We start from the raw sequence: 18,808 nt of genomic DNA, 5'->3' as shown, positions 1-18,808 counted from the left end.
GCTGTACTTATAAACTGACGTCCCATTATGTAGAAGGATACTGAAATCCCCAAATACTAACATGTGTTGTACTTTCAGAAAAAAGTATCCTCTATTCTTTCCAAAATATACAACATTTGTAAAGCTCTTAGGCAATCACTTGATAATTGCACATCCCTTTGTATCTTCCTCACAACTTATCATCACGTAGCTTGGCACTGTCAGCATGCTGTAGCTAGATAAATTACGCTTAGTTCCAATATCTAAGTCATTGAGCTAGGTTGGCTTTAACAGACTAACTGACTTTCCTGTACTGATCTATGAATTACAGCCTGCCAAGTGAAAATTACATCTTGAATCCTCTTTTCTCCAATAACAGATGAATAGCATTTTATCCCAAATCCCATGACAAATCCTGATGTGGCACCATATCAACTATTTTCTCAGAACGCAATGTAATACATCCTTGAATTCCCCTTATCCAACCATATAGTTACACACTCTCAAAATTTCATACATGTTTACAGTTAAAATGATCATGTAAAATGAGAAAGGAGATGGGAAATCCTAATAATAAAAGGAAATATGGATTGTATATGACAAGAGCACTAGCAAAGAGAATTAGAAAGGAGAATCAATAGCTAAGAAATAATAAGTGCAGAAAAAGGTTGGGGGACATTTTATAGGTATTCACACAGTAATTAACATGGACTGAAAAAGTATGGATAGAACAGATCTAGCAGCTTTAAAACTTAGAACTGAAGAGGTACTATGGCCCATAACAGCATTCAACCACAATCTGCAACTTCTTAGGCCAGAATATACTCCACTCCACAATCATCATCAAGCCTGCTTGAGCAAGGAGCACTGCAGTGCATGTTAGATGTAACAAACAAACATGATACTAAGACTCCAACCTAGTGAAGCATCCCAGGGCTACATATATACCAAATATCAGAAACAGAACGAAACAGACAAAACTAGGGAATTCCTGAACAAAGATCAAAGGTCTGTCGTCCTGCCACATCGAGCAGTGATTGGTGGTGGATAATTAAACAATGAACCAGATGGTAGTGTGGCTCAGTGATTAGCACTGCTGCCTCAATTCCAACCTTGGGTGACTGCCTGTGTGGAGTTTGCATGTCTGTGTGGGATTCCACCCCAGTGCAAATGAGGTGAATTAGACATGGAGAATGTGGGTTACAGGATAGGGTGGGGAGCTGGGTCTGGGTGTGATGTTCTTTGGAGGGTTGCTGCAGACTTGATGGGCCAAATGGCCTCTTTCTGTACTGTAGAGATTCTATGATTCTATCAAAGGAAAAGGCTCCATAAGTATCCACATTCTCAATAATGGGATCGCCAAGTACATTAGCGCAGCAGGCAAGGTGAAAATTTGCAATCATCTCCAGACAGAAGTGCCAAGTGAATGATTTACCTCGACTCAGATGGGCACAGAATCACAGATGCCCGTGTTCAGCCAACTGAATAAACTCCATCTGAGATCAAGAAATAGACAAAGGCACTGGAATACAGCAATAATACAGGCCCTCAAACACTCCAACCTAACAGCACTCTCCTTTGATGCAGCACATTTTAATTTTCCCTTTGAATTTGTATTCTCGTGAAATGTCCTGAACAGTGCACGTTAAGAAGCTTGCACAAAATGTCTCTTTTTAACAATGCAGAAATTATGAAATTTAATTTTTCACACCATTCTGCAGGATTTTTCAAACTCATTTCCGTGCACTCTCATGCTGAGGCTTGCAGGAAAAAAAAAAGACACAGGAATTTTCCACAATTATGTTAGAACAGTAGCCCTAATTTTTCAATAGTAATGTTGGCAAAACTGTCAACATGCAACATCTTTATTCCACTTATAGTAACTTTCACAAGTAGAAATGCAAACATTATTGTTAGAGATTATATACATTTCCACAGGAGGTACAGGTAGAAGATCCTTTATCCAAACATCCAAAAACCGAAAAGCTCTGAAATCCAAAGGTTTGTTTGTGAAGTATTTTTCTCATTAACAACGCTGTTTGGCGAGCAAAGAGTTAACCCAAGTCAACACCCAATGTGTGTTGCGCAGATGCGACATGGTGGGGGGGGAGAAAGATGTTGGACCAGCACTGGAAGGCCTGAGGTTCTCTGTGAACACCCCCAAGTCAAAACCCACTCGATGCATTTCACTTATGCGACATTAGGTGGGGGGGTGTGGTCAAGCACATTCTTAGTTAGAAGTCTGCTTTTCTGGTAAGATTTTTAAAATTTTCACCATTAAATTGTCACATTCTGAAAACTGAAAGATTCAGAATTCCAAAAAACAGCTGGTCCCAAGCATTTCAGTTAAAGGATCTTCTACCTCTACTGAGGCACTCCCACCCTTCAATGGGAAATCAACTGATTGACAAGAACTTCCACTCATGTACGAGACATCAAACTGGCTAAGATCTAGGAAAGAAAATTACAATTTGTACAACCTGCTTGAATTAGCTTCATAAATGATTATTGCCAAAAATCTGAACTGGCCATGAAAAACCAAATGTTTGAGAGAAATATCATTTTTTTCATAATAGTAATTAATATACAATTTTAAAAAAGTTATTAACTATCTTAGTTCAATTACAATCATCTAATTAACTTTTTTTCACGTGGAAAGCTACACCACAGAATTCATTAGAGCCTTGCTCACTGGCTTCCTTTGAGGCCAGCAGCAAGTGTGGTTGCTTTGTCACTGATTGAAAAGTTGAGAACATTGGAGACATTACATTACGCGAGAATACCTTACTGTAGAGAATGAGAAGTACAGCTCGAAATGATCATATTTATGAGCAAATCACCATTAATGTAATATGTAAAATATGAATATAAAAAGGAGGATCACCCATATTAAATTATTTGGGAACATAAAAATCACTTTGAAGCTAACCTGATACAAGATCCAAAAGATCAATTATCAGAGTTATCAAGTTTTAAGTATAAACTCTCTTTTCCACAGCAACAGTACACAAGAAAAAAAAATCTAATTCTCTGGTAAAATAATAAGCATTTTAAATTTTTCAACATTTGTTCTAATAAATTATTCACTTTCATAAAAGTCAAGTATTTGTGAAAATGTAATATTGATATAAGACACCTTCTTAGAGTCCCATATATAAAGCCCTGTTCGGTGAGGTGAGCTTTCTTACTAAACAGCTGCTTGTGACTTACCATATGTAATGTCAAAATTAAAAGATTACAAACTTACCCCATTTAATGGATATGCTTTCCATCCCAGCTCTCCTAGCGCAGCTGTTGTGTCTAGCAGCACAACTGAAAACAAGTAAAATGTTAAAATTAGTATTTAATTGACATTTGCAAAATAATCAAAAACTATGCTCACTTCCTAGCATCAAGTAATGGTGCAAGCTTTCTGTTAATGTATTACAAACTGCTGTGATCTCAAGAAGAGTGCCAGCGTAAGGACAGTTAATTATGTTTAGCAGCAAAGATAAGGCGAGCCAAGACTCTAACAAATAGTTAAAAGGGCATTTTAAATGTTCAACAATCTGGAATTCAATGCCTGTTTGACATTATGAAGTGCAACACAATTATTATCACAGTTAATGCAGTCAAGTTAACATGAGCTGCAGTCAAACCTGATGTAAACAAATCTCTGAATTTGAACGTGAATATTACCAACATAATCCACAGAATGAACATTTATTTATGAATGGAGATGAAGAGCCATTATGGTTTTTTTCTCATAGGGAAAGACTGACAGATACATGGCAATTTTAATATACTTATTTTGACAAGATTTTGTTTTGAATATAGGCTAATGGTTCACACATTTTTTTTTAAAAAAGAAAGTGCCCTTTCAGACAAAGCCAAGCAAATTTGAATTTCTAGAGCATCCTTCCAAGTTTCAGTATGTCCCAAATCACTTTCAGCCAAGGAAGCATTTTTTGAAAAGCTGTCACTTTTCTAAATCAGGAAACATTGATAACCAGTTTGCACTCAGGAAGATCCCACAGACAGTAATGAGATGATAACCTCGTACTGGTGCTGGTTGAGGATTAATGATGGACAGGATGTCTTAAGGTTATGAGAAGACATTTATAAATGCAAATTAGTTTTTTTGAAAAGAAAAAACAATTGTCAGATGACTTGGCACATGACATGGAAAATAAATGCTAGGAGTCTGTCTCCCTACCTTTGAAACAGCAGATAGCAAACCATAGAACCAGCTTTAATACATATGTTTGAGTGGTATTTTCCTTCCTTGGATGACAGGTCGTTAGACGATTTCAATAGTTCTGATATTTAGTGTAGCACTGAGAGTAAGCTTCATGCTATTTGCCTTGCACTACTAGTTAGTTATATTTTTAACAGTTGCTGTATATGCTGTGTGACAATGTTTAATAATTCATCAACTGAAAAATTTTATGACCTTCATAAATTAAACAAAGCGATTTATTCATGATCGTCACTCAATACTAGCACACAGCTAAATAGTCCAACAACCAAATAGGTCACCTTTATGTATGTGCGATAAAAACATTAGGCAGGATGCTTGCAGAATCCTGAAACTTAGCTGCAATGCGTGAATTCAGTCAGAAGCTCATTATTTATTCAAACATTTTTTTTGCAAGACACCAAACAGGATGGATGGTTCCAAGATGCTCTGCAAATCAAAACATAATTTTTTTCTTTTCTATGTTTTTGCTCACATAGAATTAAGATTGCAGCTAGAAGGCTAATTCAAAATGCATTATTTTCTAATTGATCACCAAGTATATTAATAAATTGTCCTGATACCTAATCACTAAGTATTTTTACTTAATAACAAAAACACCCAATTTAACAACATCCATCCTCGTGTACGTAACTGTCACTAAATTCTGATGTTTCGATAAGCAGCGTTGGCAAATCTCCGATCCTGGTCTGTAGCCATATAATCAGAAGCACTGCTAAAATGAAATACAGTAATTTGAAAATATTCTTGTTGTACATTTGATTCTGTAGATCTCTGGTCTTCATATTTGCAAATGTAGCTTAATCTGTTTCATGGCAGCTCATCATCTTAGTGCCATGTTATTACTTTGATGGGATGTAAAGATATATAAAATGCACCCATGGATAGAATTGCTTTATTTTTCCAATAATGTAAATACCTGCTGTTCAGATTGTGCTGAAACTGAATCAAAACAGAGTCTTTTTCCCCCATATGTATAATGAGTCCCAGGACGTAGAGTGAAAAAAAAAATCCATGTTATTCATGTCATTAAACATCTTAGGTGAGACACAGGGTAGCAACAAAAGAGCGTTTTCTCTCTGGGTGACATGGTTTTAGCTTATCTTCATTGAATGCATCAGTACAGAGGAAAGAAGCATCGTTCACATTTTGTTCTATGTGAGCACACACCCTTTTTCAGGATTTCATAGGACAGAGGTTAAACAAAAGGGCAAGATTCCTGAAAAAATGCTTAAAAATCACTTCCACAGAAGCATTGGTATGATGTTGCTCATTCTTTCAGCCATTCTTCAGATTCTTTTAAAGAGAGGCACAATTTAGTATCTTTTTCCAACCTACCTGTTGAATGGTGTTATTATACATCTCTGGAGCAGGTGATATGAATTTGGGCCTTCTGGCTCAAGGTCAAGGACACTATCACTGGGCCATAAGAGCCCTTAGGCTATAATCTGGGATGAACAAAAAACAAACAAGCACTAGGAATAGCAACTACTAGGAAATGAGCTGAAATTACCTAAAACCCACTTTACTTATTCACATTAAAACACTCAGTGGGACAATATTTTTATACCATTAGTCCTGACTTGATTCTAGCTGAAGTCAAAACAGACTTGCACCCAACATGGCACCCAAATGAGGTATATTTTCAGTAGGCACAGTAAAATGGGACTCAAACTAAAGACAAATGTGATCCGATATTTTAATTAATACCCAGAATTCTCCTGCATTGGCTGTCCTAACACGTGTAGGTGGTATCTAAGAGCATTAGTGTCTTTTGTTGGGTATACATCTATTGCTATACAGTAACTATTGGTTATAGGTTTATAAGAATGGTTTAGTGAGCTCCTACAGAGAAAGAGAGTTAAACTGCTACCTAGAATTTGTGCTACAGATGGGATTTAAAACTAGACTATTGAACATTGTATGGAAGAAAACAACAAAAACTCTAATCTTTCCTTTGAGCATTTCATGGTCACTAGTTACACAAAGCAGTTATGTTATAATTAAATATTTCTATATATACAGAAACAACTAGGACACAAAAATCATGTAAAAGTCCTTAGGGAAGAAAAATATTCAAGCTTTACAATCGTGCAACTTTAGACAGTCACCACAAGCAGGCTCATTTGGACTAGCAATATTTTAGATTATGTATTAAGCAATAGAAAGCAAAAAGTACAAATTATTTTGCCTTACCCTTGTTTAAAAGTGATCTCAGAGTCAGGAAAATATTGTTATGAGGGAATTAGACTTTCAATCACATACTTAGCAATCACAACACTGAAAGAGTACCATAAATTAACTGACAGGAAGTGTCGCTTTTTAAAATTTATTTCGAGGCATTGTAATGAAAGGCACAAATAAAGACTGACAGACATGAAGAATTGCAGTTCACATGTACAGTATGCAATGATGCAGGAGCCTTACTGATCTGACGTATTTACCTTAACATACTATCTGCTGGCCCCTTTGAAAGTAAACAATATACTTTTTCTGTAAAAAAGTTGACTTGTTTACATTTCTCTTTAATATATTTTTAACAGGCTAGGCAGGCGTTATCTACGGACTAGATCTCTTATTTGAAAATTGCATCAAACGTGCATAATGTTTATTAACTACTCAATAATTAATTCATTTTTTTTTACCATAACAAAAGCTCTTTCCTCAAACATTGCTGAGCAGAAGGGTTTTCAAGCGTACACTAGAAATTTTGACCTCGTGAGACATGTAGTTGTAAGCCTAAAGGAGAGATAACCTGCCAAAGGTACGGCTTAGTGTAATGGGTTACAAGAGATAACTTGATTGTATTAACAAATGCAGAGTATTTAGTTAAGACATAACTAATAAATCAAACTAACATTGGATCTGTGTTGATTTCTGTTCACTTGCTCCAGTAAAAATCTTAAAGCACAAAATCTTATCTCTCAGCTCTTTCCATTAAGAGAAAAATTTTCAACTTCACTTTTATAAAATTAATTTGGATGTGGACATGTCTGGTGAGACCAACATTTATTGAACATTTCTAATTGTCTCAAGAGGGCGATTCTGAGTTACATTCTTAAACTACTGCAATCCACATGATGTCGGTACACCCTCGCTGGAAGCAAAGAAGGAGTTTGTGAATGTTGACCCAGCAAAATAAACTAAATGATTAGTCTGCTTGGAGTGTGGTTTGGAGGGAGCTTGCAGATTGTGTTGTTCCTGTGCACCCACTGCCTTTGCCCTTCTAGGTGATAGTGATTGCACAGTGCTGAACCTATCAAAGTAGATTGAAAGTATGCCATCACTAACCAGACTGCATTCATTAGGAGGATTGTAAGCAAACTGTGTTTACAAAGGTACATCACCACTATTCTCACTTGTATCTTTCTGCAAAATGGAGCAAATTCTAATATATCAATGCACATGTTGAAGTGCTGTTGATTTGCCAAAATGTGCACAAGTATATCTTTGAGTGGTTGGAAATTTGTTGCAGAACAGCTTAATCTACTCTTCACTTCCACATTGTAAACTCCACCCAGTGACATCATTTTCTTTCTTTATCACTTGAATTAGTTTGTCACCCAACAAACAGTTTCCTTTGGCATACCTGTGCTACACTATTGCTGAAATGCCAAACACAAGTTGGTAAACCACTGTCAGCATCATTCTTCTAACAAGCCCTCCCCATACTTGGCTCCATGAAAGGATTGAGGTGGTCAGAGCCGTACTTGTTAGTTCCACCTTGCATAAAAATCATTAGCTCTGAAAACAATCCATTCTCAGACTGTATGAACTGAAGATTCTCAAGCTTGTGATCACATACAATATGTCATACAAACTTATGAAATTGGAGCACAAATAGACCATATAGCCCCTCAAGCCTGCTCCCATCATTCAGTAAGATCACGTTTAATCAGTTTGTGTGTGAAATTCTACACTAAAATCTATTGTGATAATCCTCTACAAGTATTGAAACATATCTTGTAAAGCAATATTTAAAGATACATAGTTGTCTGCTGTGGAAAAACTCAAGGACATTAAAAAGAAAGTTAGTTAAACAATACACAGGAAGATATGTAGCATCACCATGCCATTTGATTTAGGAGCCAACTTATCTGCAACATAGCATAGGATCAGTCATGATAATGCTCACAGCTACACAAAAGGGCCGTTTATCCATTAAATCTCTGCGCCTTGGAAAAAGTTATTAAAACATCAGGAACCATTGGACAGGACAGGATGATTGATATACAAGTCAGACATAAACCATTAAGAATAAATTGCACAATGTGACCATATAGTATGTATGTGCCTTCAAACTAATTATATATTAATTAGATAGGTGCTCCCACCTAGCGATTGATTAATTGTACTCATTCTATGTATGATGTAAACCTGATCATCATAATAATTGGATTAGATAACTGCACATTTCTTAATCAACGTATTATATTTTCTTGAATCAAAGTATAACTGCCTCAGGTGATCCTTTTTCTCAGGGTCTCCAGCATGTCACATTTAAATACTTTGCAGTGCCTTGCGATAGGGAGAAATAAAGACAGCTTTAAACAAACAGGCCTTAGTTTTATGTCTGGTTACTTTCCGCGTACAAGGATCAGAGGATAGCAGGGTGACTATCAAACTCCAAAAATTCCCATAAACATCCCTAGATTAACTTGGACTAGAATTATCCTTCTTGGTCTCAAAATATCCCATGTCCTTGTGTGTTGTACAGTATAGAGCTGAATCCAACAAGGATATGCAAGCTGAGAGGGGTAACTACTCAAGGCAGCAGAGGCCTGCAGGTCAAAGGCTCCCTATACATGGAGAATGTCAGAGTTTTCTGCTCAGACCCGCTGTCAGTCCTTAGACTCACGACCATCAGTAACCTGAACTGGCCTCAGAAGCCAAGATAAATTAAGGCAGAGCAAGACTATGCGCTTCAGGAACTGGGCTGATCGATCATTTATCCCCTTTACCGTCAGGTTAGATTACTTGAAGGTGCTGGGCATACAGTTTGGAGGGGCTGTAGTGGCTACAAAATCTTGGGAGCAATGCATTGCCAGTGAGGTAGAAAAAGAGCTTTTGGGAACACCACTCCCTCTCTATTGCAGGTAAAAAACCTGGTCATCAGGTGTGATGCACCCTCCTCTGTTGCTGTACATGGCCTATTCCCAGAACCTGTGCTGGTTCAGGTAACTGCAACATCTTCCACTTCATCTGGAAGTCTAAGATGGACCATGCCTGCAGGGACTCCACATACAAAACTCTGAATGGCAGGGGTGGGGGAAGAATGCAACCAACATGGCCCTCATCCTGATGGCTATTTTTGTGTGAGACTGCATCAAGACTCTTGGTATACAAACACCAAGAGTCACTAAGTGTTGAGGTTCTACCCATCCGGGGTGTTGCAAAGGATGGGATGACCTCAATGCCAAGGAATGCTCCAAGCAACAAGGCTATTCCATGTCATCTCATCCTTAGTGGAGAAATTTGCAAAGAAAAACACCTTTGACCACAAGTCCATCAGGAAGTGGTCAGCACAGACCGTCTAAGGTCTGCGGGAGAAGGAGAGGTTGGATCCTCTCACGTTATTCCATGAGCAGACTGTCAAAGTTATTTGGCAGATTGCAATCATCACCAGAATTTTCTAACAAGTGCCAAGACATCGCTTGGCCGGTGGGGAAAAAGGGCACTACATGGGAGATCCTTCATGTAGTCCTCAGCAGTCTGTGCCACCCCATGCAGCCCTTGAAGCAGAGACTGTCGCACATCTCCTGACAGAATGTGCCTTTGCAAACGAAGTTTGGAGAAAGGTGCAGTGGTTTTTAATTGAGGTTTATCCTGAGCAGCTCCATGTCACAATATTCTGTGCTCTACAGTCTATTTCCAGGATGTACACCACGACAAACATCAAGTGCACGTGGAGGACTATGGGGCGGTGAAAGCACTTCAGTTTGCGAGCTGAGGGATGCCCAAAAGCTTGGATCAGCTGCCACCAAGACGCAATGGGGAAAGACCCCTGTCTTTCTGAAGATCTTTCTGAAGTTAAACAGGGGTCTGGCCAGTTATCAGACTCTACTGATGCCTCAAATGTAAGTATAGTCTGGCTCAATTAAGAGATGCCTTTGGTTTATTTGTTGGATAAAGTCAAACTCCATTGTTTTTTTACTCCTTCCTATGCTACTGCACAGAACTGAACTCCATTACTGACTATGTTTATAAAAATGTATGGAACCTGAAAAGTATATTTCTGAAATTAAAAAAAAACGATCTCCCAAGGCCACGGGTGAATGAATGGAATTGGTCTTCCAGAGCTCGCTGGCCAACAAGTGAGAATTCAAAGGAGAAGAAGGAGCACCTGGTTAACATCCTCATTGCCAGTTTGGTCAAATATCAGGTAACACAAATAAAGAGCCAAAGAATAGTTAGTTCTGATGTTTATTGTATTAATGCATACTGTGCATCTTAGCTGACAGACTCCCATGTAATTATGTCAAAGTTGTTGGTGTAAATTTAGAAGAGATTAAAAGGTTTTTTTCTTATTGGTAGATATAAAGTAAATCCTTGTACATACCTTACATATGAATGTGACAGGCTCAAATTAAGTGTCCATTTTGTTGCTTACCTTTTTTCTTCTTCACTTAATGTTGAATTAAAAGTAAATGTGCTAATTAAAGGAGTATTCTAGCTTTGACATCAACTGCAGTAATCTTCTCTGTAATGCAAGCTAAATGCTATCTATGGCTGGTAGGAAGAGATACAAATGATCCCAGTCAAGTGATCTTGAATTTTAATTGCATTTAACTAAACAATCTTTTAGAATTCTGCATCTCTGCAGGAATCATCATAATCTAGCAAATACATTCATAACAAAAAGTAACAAAAACTGATAAAGGTCATAAAATGCCTGTTCATCAAAACACATCATCCAAGGGTAACACTTGTTGTATATTTTGTAAAAAAGGGATGTCATTGCCTTTCAATAGACTGGCATTTTGCTTTGCTGCAGAAAACATCTACATGCTAATCCACAGATTAACAAGAAAGTGTGTTAAAAATTTTGCAGATGTTTGTTAACTTTGGCATTCAAAATAGAAATATTCTGTGTTATAATTAACAGAGGCCCGTGTATGCTGATATCATGAGGAGGACACCCCAACCCCTATTCATACTCCAGAGTAGCAATTGTTCTTGCTGAGGCTTTGCAGATAGATTGTATCCATTTCAATAGTGTTGGCATATGGAGAAGGTTTCATGATGCAAATGTTCGACCACTTTTCACATGTGATTCCAGGTGAATAGAATATAGCTTCACACAAACAATTTAGTTGTGGATTCCTAGACAGCAAACTCAATTTTTTCCTGCCAAAAAAGTATAATTCATAACATGTGAAAAGACTGAAAACCAATGCTTGTAGAAGATACATTATATTTTGGAGAATAAAACATTTTTTGTGCAAGCTATTTCCTCTCCACATTGTTCATACAATTTTTACAGCCCCCTCCAATAAAGTAGAGGAGCAACTTGCTCTCAGGCTTAAACTTCAAACTTTGCAGATAATATTTGAGAAGGTTCCACATGTAGGATTACCAAAAACCCCTTCTGCCTTTGTTGGGCAGATGGGGTGAGCTGGTGGATTAGCAATGATATTTGTTTGGCCAACTCAGAGTCAGAAGTCACATGGCACCAGGTTATAGTCAGGTGACTTCACCTGACAAAGGAGCAGTGCTCCAAATGCTTGTGATTTCAAATAAACCTGTTGGACTATAACCTGCTGTCATGTTACTTCTGACTTTTTCCCACCCATTCCAACACCAGCACGTCCACATCACCACAAATAGAAAACAGAATTAAGATAAGGGGATGTGAGGCATTTTCAGGTTCAGTACCACAGATCAGTGTTTGGGTCACCATTATTTATATTCATAACTTGGATGAGGAATGTGAATGTCCCGACATCAAGAATGTCCTGCAGATGACAAAAATAGGTAGAAATGGTGAGGATGACAATCTACAGGAGGACAGACAGGTTAAGTGAGTGGGCAAAATCTTGGTAGATTGAATATAACAAGAAAACAGGACGTTGTGTGCTTTGGCTGGAGTGTAGAAATGCTGAACATCACCCTTTTTATCCATTTGTGGGATATGGACATCACTGGCTAGCCACAATGTATTACCTATCCCAAGTAGGCCTTCAGAAAGTGGCAAGCTGCTTTCTTGAACCACTGCAGTCCACATTCCGTAGGTTGACCCATAATACCCTCAGGAAGGAATTCAAGGATTCTGACCCACTGACAGTGAAGGAACTGTGATTTAAATTGGGATGAAGAGTGGATTGAAGGGGAACTTGCAGGTGGCAGTATTTCTATGTATCTGCTACCCTTGGTCTTCTAGCTGAAAGTGGTCACGGGTTAGAAAGTGTTGCTAAGGGTATTTGGTGAATTTCTGCAGTGTGCCTTGTCAACAATACACACTGCTGCCCAGCATCATTGGAGGGATAGAATGAACATTTATTGATGTGGAGTCGATCAAGCAGGCTGCTTGGTGCTGGGTAGTGTCAAGCTTGAGGTATTGTTTTTTTAAAATGGAGGAAAATAGTAGAAAGATGTAATGCAGAGATTTGGGCAATGTCCCCACTAACCAGAGAGCTGCATGACTGCACCAAGATTGTGTGCGCACCGATTAGTATGCCAATATATTTACTCCAATTTTAGAAGTTACTGCCCTGCAGAGAGCTAAAAGGTTTATGTACCAAAAAGAAATTAGAGGGATTATTGGATTTGATGGTTTGCATATATAAAGCAGAAAAGGCTAGTATGAAAGTTCAGCAGGTAATAGGAAAGGTAAATTGAATGTTAGCCTTTATTTTTAAAGGGAATGGATAAAAATAGGGAAATCTCTTATCTAAAGAAAGATATTCTAGAATTAAAAAAAACAATACCTCATGCTTGACACTACCCAGCACAAAGCAGCTTGCTTGATCGACACCACATCAATTCAGAGAAGGTTCTCTAAGCTGATATTAGGTATGGAATGACTGTCTTGTGAGGAGAGGTTAAATGCCCTACAGTGTGGAAACAGGCCCTTTGGCCCAACCAGTCCACACTGACCCTCCGAAGAGTAACCCACCCAGACCCATTTCCCTCTAACTAATGTACCTAACACTAGGGCAATTTAGCATGGCCAATTCACCTGACCTGCACATCTTTGGACTGTGGGAGGAAACTGGAGCATCTGGAGGAAACCCACGCAGACACTGGGAGAATGTGCAAACTCCACACAGGCAGTTGCCCAAGGTTAGAATTGAACCTGTGAGACAGCAGTGCTAACCACTGAGCCACCGTGCCGCCCCACATTGGGCCTGTAATCATTGGAGTTAAGAACAATTGGAGATAAACTTGATTAATAATCTTGCTTTATTTCAAGGAGCTTGATAGGGTAGATGTTGAAAAGCTGTTTACCCTTGTGGGAGAGTTTAGGTTCAAACAGCATGCTCTTAGAACAGGGGGATACACATTTCAGACAGAGCTGGAAGGAACTTCTTTCCTGAGGATAACGGGACTGCAGTCTTCTTTACTGTAGAGGCTAAGACAGATTTTTCTGTTAAAAATCAATAAGGCAACCTAAGGTTATGGGGTAAAAGAAAAAGGACAGGTAAATGGAGTCAAGGATCAGATCAACTCATGGAACATCAGAACAGAATCCAATTTAGACCAAATGCCCTACTTCTACTCCTATGCCTTATACAGGTGACAACAAATTACACAAATCGATTGTGTTCACTCCTCATCCTCACTGGACTCTTCCTACTTACGTAGCTACATTTGAGTTGACAGCCAAGGATACCCACACCAAGCTTTCAATTTTCCAGTTGTTAAATAAAATTAGCTTATTTACATTGTGTGCTTGGCTATATTAAATTTTGTCTTGTCACTTTACTAAATCAAAATTTTCAGTTCTTGAGATTGAGGGTAGAAAATATACATTTATTAGGTGTCACACATGTAGGGTGACAGTGAAGTACAGGTTACAGTGAGCTTGCAAAAGATGGTCTAACCCTGAACTCACTACCAGTGATACCAAAGACAGAAGCACAGGAACTACTGATGAACAGAGGAATTTTAACGGATAGAATAGTTTGCTCACAAATGGAAAAATGGATATTGCACAATCTTATTCCAAGGCTAATGATTTCTCAGAATCATTGCCTACAGAAGAGGTCTTTGATCCCATTGAATCTGCACCAAAAAAAAACTATTAAACCTGCATTTGTCAGACTTTCCAACACTTGGCCCATAGCCTCGAAATATTGTGATTCTTCAAGTGCTCATCCAAGTATAAAATGATTGAGAGATTTCTCGTCCCAACTACCCTCAGGCAGTGCATTCTAGATTCCCACCACGATCTAGGGAAAGAACAAATTTCCTTAAAATCTCCTCTAAACTCCTACTTTTCACTTTAAAATGTGTGCCCTCTTGTTATAGATACTTCAATTAAGGGGAACAGGTGCTTTCTATCCATTGTCCATATGATCCTAAATCTCTCATATCTTAATCAGGTCCCTCCTCAACCTTCTCTACTGCAAAGAGAAAAACCACTGACCTTATCCAGCCTTGTTTCATCCCAGGAAAAACCTCCTCTGAACCCTTCAGTGTAACCACATCCATCCTAAAGTCCCATGACCAGAACTGCCAATGTATAGTTCCAACATAAGACCAGATACATTATAGTCTATACCATGGCTTATAAAGGCAAGTGTCTTGCATGCCTCCAAGTACCCTGTTAACCTATCCTGCTACTTTCAGGGATCTGTGGACAAGGACCCCAAGATTTCCGAGCTTCCTACTTTCGTATTCAGTGAGTATTTCCTTACCTATATTTTAAAAAGCTTCTTCCAAAACATGTTCGCTCTCATTGGTCAGGGGAAAAATTCAAATCTGCCATGGACTTGCGCATCTGAGCAATCCAACTCTATCCACCTACGACCTTCTTCCTCACTAAGCATCTGGCCAAGTCACCAAATCTAAGAGTGGAGTTCCGTGAGTTTCACAATCGATACATCTAGCCACTACATACCACAGCAGTCAATTAACATAGCAGAATGTCCACTTATACATTCAAAACAGTAGCCTCCTATCTCAAATTAACAACCACAGTGCAGTGTGGTTTTGAATCTACATTCACGAGTGCAGAGTTCAGTGCTGGTTGCTAAGCAAAAGGGGAGTTATTCAAGAGACACCAGACTGATCCTTAGTGTCAATAGCGAGGTGAGTGGCAAGATTTGGATTGATCATCTCTTGTAAAGAATGTAAGTTGAATTTTGAAATGTTAATGGAAGTGATAGAGTATCAGAGAAGATCATTTCCTGCTAGAATAACAGCTGTGCTAAAGGCAACATGTCAAACTAAAATTTGAAAAGGACATCTCTGTCAGAGGAGCCTTGGTGAATTACTGCAGTGCCTTTGCAAATGGTACTATCAACATGCAGTGGCAATAGTGTGTCTGAAAGAAGTGGATGTTGTTGGTACTGAATGAGATGACTGTCAAATGTGCTGTTTTGTCCTGAATAGAGTCAAACGTCTTGAGCAATCTTGGAACAACAATCATCCAGGAAAATAGAATGGCCCATCATATTTCTGATTTCTTTTCAGATGGTGAACATACATTAGGGAGACTGGAGGAGAGTTACTTGCTAAAGAAATCTTTAAACTTTGACCTGCAATTGCAGCTAGTGTATTTAGGTGACCGGTCCAGATCAGGTTGTGGTCAATGCAAAATTCCAGGATGTTAGTGGCATTAATATAATTGCTATCAAACACCAAAAGTAAGTAATCTAATCTAATCTAAAAAGGCTGTGGTTAGTTTTTCTTCTGGCCTTGTCAGAAATGGTCATTGTCTGGCACACACATTATAGAGATATACAGCATGGAAACAGACCCTTCGGTCCAACTCACCCACGCTGACCAGATATCCCAACCCAATCTAGCCCCACCTGCCAGCACCCGGCACATATCCCTCCAAACCCTTCCTATTCATATACCCATCCAAATACCTTCTAAATGTTGCAATTGTACCAGTCTCCACCACATCCTCTGGCAGCTCACTCCATACACTTACCACCATCTGTGTGAAAATGTTTCCCCTTAGGTCTCTTTTATATCTTTCCCCTCTCACCCTAAACCTATGCCCTCTAGTTCTGCACTCCCCCACCCTAGGGAAAAGACTGTATTTATGCTCATGATTTTTTAAACCGCTAAGGTCACCCCTTAGCCTCCAATGCTCCAGGGAAAACAGTCCAAGCCTATTCAATCTCTCCCTGTTGCTCAAATCCTCCACTCTGGCAACATCATTATAGAACGCGCTGGTCACTTGTCAGTTCAAGCCTGGATTTTGTCCAGATCTTTATTTATACACATGGACTGTTCCAATATCGAGAGTTGCATTGGTGCTAAATATTGTAAACACCCCCTTCCCCAACTTCTGACCCAAATTTAAGGGGGGGGGGGGAAAGAGAGAGAGGGGGAGAAGAGGAGGAAAAAAAAATAAAAAAAATAAAAAATAATTCGCTGAAGCAACTGAAGATGGTTGGGTGGCGATCACGACTCTGAAGAGCTCCCGAATAGGGACATTTGACCTACAGCAGCTGCAAAGATGTCCCTTTGTGCAGAGTATGAATCCACCCAGTGGAGAGCTTTCCCTCCTATTCTCGGTGTCAAAGACAGTCAGTCATTTTGCCCCAACCTCGAGTTCAACTCAATTTTTGTCCACATTTGGACCAAGGATGTAATTAGGTTAGTAGTATAGTGGTTCTGGATCAGTGGTGCTGGAAGAGCACAGCAATTCAGGCAGCATCTGAGGACAGGCAAAATCGACGTTTCGGGCAAAAGAGGGCTTCCTGATGAAGGGCTTTTGCCCGAAACGTCGATTTTGCCTGTCCTCGGATGCTGCCTGAATTGCTGTGCTCTTCCAGCACCACTGATCCAGAATCTGGTTTCCAGCATCTGCAGTCATTGTTTTTACCTAGTAGTATAGTGGCCCTGGCAGAAGAAACTGATCAGTGTCCAGTTACGCAAGCCAGTAAGAACTCAGCACGGACTTCAAATGACCATACGGAGTTCTCAATTCCCATATGTGGGAGTCACATGCTGCCTAGTTTCCAACCACCCCACCAAAACCGGGAACCCTCAGGCAAAAAACAAACCAAAAACTGCTGACATTAGGGCCAGAAAGTCTGGATCCAGGTCCTGTCCACCATTTGGGAAGGTTTCTGGAGCCTCCATGATTCGGAAAACCCAAGTCAAATAGAGTTTACAATGAATGATGCTTCTGCTGAAAAGGCTTCAAAATGAATTGGAACAGCATCAGAGAATGCTAACAATTGGAAAATCATTTTGGTTTTAAATAATTCAGAGACTGCAAATTGTAATGTGTCCTGAAGACATAAATGAACTATGATCCAAGTTCAGGCACTTGTAGGAGTACAATCTGAAATCACAACGCAATCCTGCAATTTCAAAAAATAAATCAACTCCCAAGGATTTAGAAAATAATTTGGGAACATTATAGTTTTACTAAGTTGTACACAGTAGGGGGCTAAGTGCAAAGTTAATTGATCTAGATATTCAATTTGCTTCTGATGTTAACTTTGTTCTCATTTAAATGCAGGCGAATGAAAGAGCACATTAACTAGCTTGTGTTATAGTTTGGATGCAGTACAGGAAGGTGCACAGGCAATGTATTTAAGTTGGCCCATCTGGGTTCAGTGTTGCAAGGTCCACCAATTGGAACAAGGTACAGGTATGAGCACAATGTTTTACCTATAAGCTAATACTATGATTATTGTTAGCTACACCTCAAATCCAGCAGCTGTAATGAAGAAGGTGGTGTGCAGGAGAACTTTGAGCCCTGACAGTCAATCTCAAAATTAAAAGAAAATTGAGGGGAAATTACTACCAGAGATAAACGTGTGCAGGAAGAATAAGACAACATATTTCAAATTCAGGCAATCTGTGGTTCTTTCAGTCAGAACTGGAAGCAGCAATAATTCTTGCAGTAGAACTTTTTCCGTAAGAGCATGATTTCCTCCAATCGACGCTGTTTTTTGGACTGTTGCAAGCATATTCAACTTGCATGTTAATGGCTATTGTGCAGGATTCTAAGAAAATCTGAAAGGGTTAATCCTGAGAAATGGCATAAGTACCATCCACTACAATATCATATGGACTTGTGCAACAACACCTTAGGAATTCAGAAAATGTAGGAGACAGTGAGGTCTGCAGATGCTGGAGATCAGAGTTGAGGGTGTGTTGCTGGAAAAGCACAGGTCAGGCAGCATCTGAGGAGCAGGGAAATGGACGTTTCAGGGCAATACCCTTCATCAGGAATTAGGCTGGGAGCCTCTAGGTTTGACAGAGAAATGGGAGGGTGGTGGGGCTGGGGAGAAGGCAGCTGAGAGTGCAATAGGTGGATGGAGGTGGGGGTAAAGTCAAGAGGTCAGAGAAGAGGGTGGAACAGAAGGGTGGGAAGATTGACAGGAGGGACAGGTCATGAGGACGGTGCTGAGCTGGAAGGTTGGAACTGGGGTAAGGTAGGGGTGGGGAGGGTGG

At 39.3% G+C, this 18,808-nt stretch overlaps 1 protein-coding gene and 1 long non-coding RNA gene across 5 annotated transcripts in view; both read right to left on the bottom strand.

Annotated features, from left to right (window-relative positions):
* epha6 (eph receptor A6) overlaps window positions 1–18,808 on the bottom strand; it is a 674,628-nt gene that overhangs the window by 597,225 nt on the left and 58,595 nt on the right. For all 4 annotated transcript variants that reach the window (XM_043700793.1, XM_043700796.1, XM_043700794.1 and 1 more), the window contains exon 3: window positions 3,227–3,291. In XM_043700793.1, the coding sequence (XP_043556728.1) occupies window positions 3,227–3,291 (65 nt within the window). The remainder of the gene's footprint in view (window positions 1–3,226; window positions 3,292–18,808) is intronic.
* LOC122555110 overlaps window positions 10,886–18,808 on the bottom strand; it is a 14,623-nt gene continuing 6,700 nt past the window's right edge. The window contains exons 2-3 of the long non-coding RNA XR_006313175.1: window positions 13,664–13,787; window positions 10,886–11,563 (exon numbers count right to left, since the gene is read on the bottom strand). This is a non-coding gene — a long non-coding RNA (uncharacterized LOC122555110). The remainder of the gene's footprint in view (window positions 11,564–13,663; window positions 13,788–18,808) is intronic.

The sequence above is a fragment of the Chiloscyllium plagiosum genome, chromosome 12 (assembly GCF_004010195.1).
Source record: "Chiloscyllium plagiosum isolate BGI_BamShark_2017 chromosome 12, ASM401019v2, whole genome shotgun sequence".
Classification (NCBI taxonomy): domain Eukaryota; kingdom Metazoa; phylum Chordata; class Chondrichthyes; order Orectolobiformes; family Hemiscylliidae; genus Chiloscyllium; species Chiloscyllium plagiosum.
The sequence above is the reverse complement of the archived record's forward strand: the minus strand, read 5'-3'. Positions and strand labels throughout refer to the sequence as shown.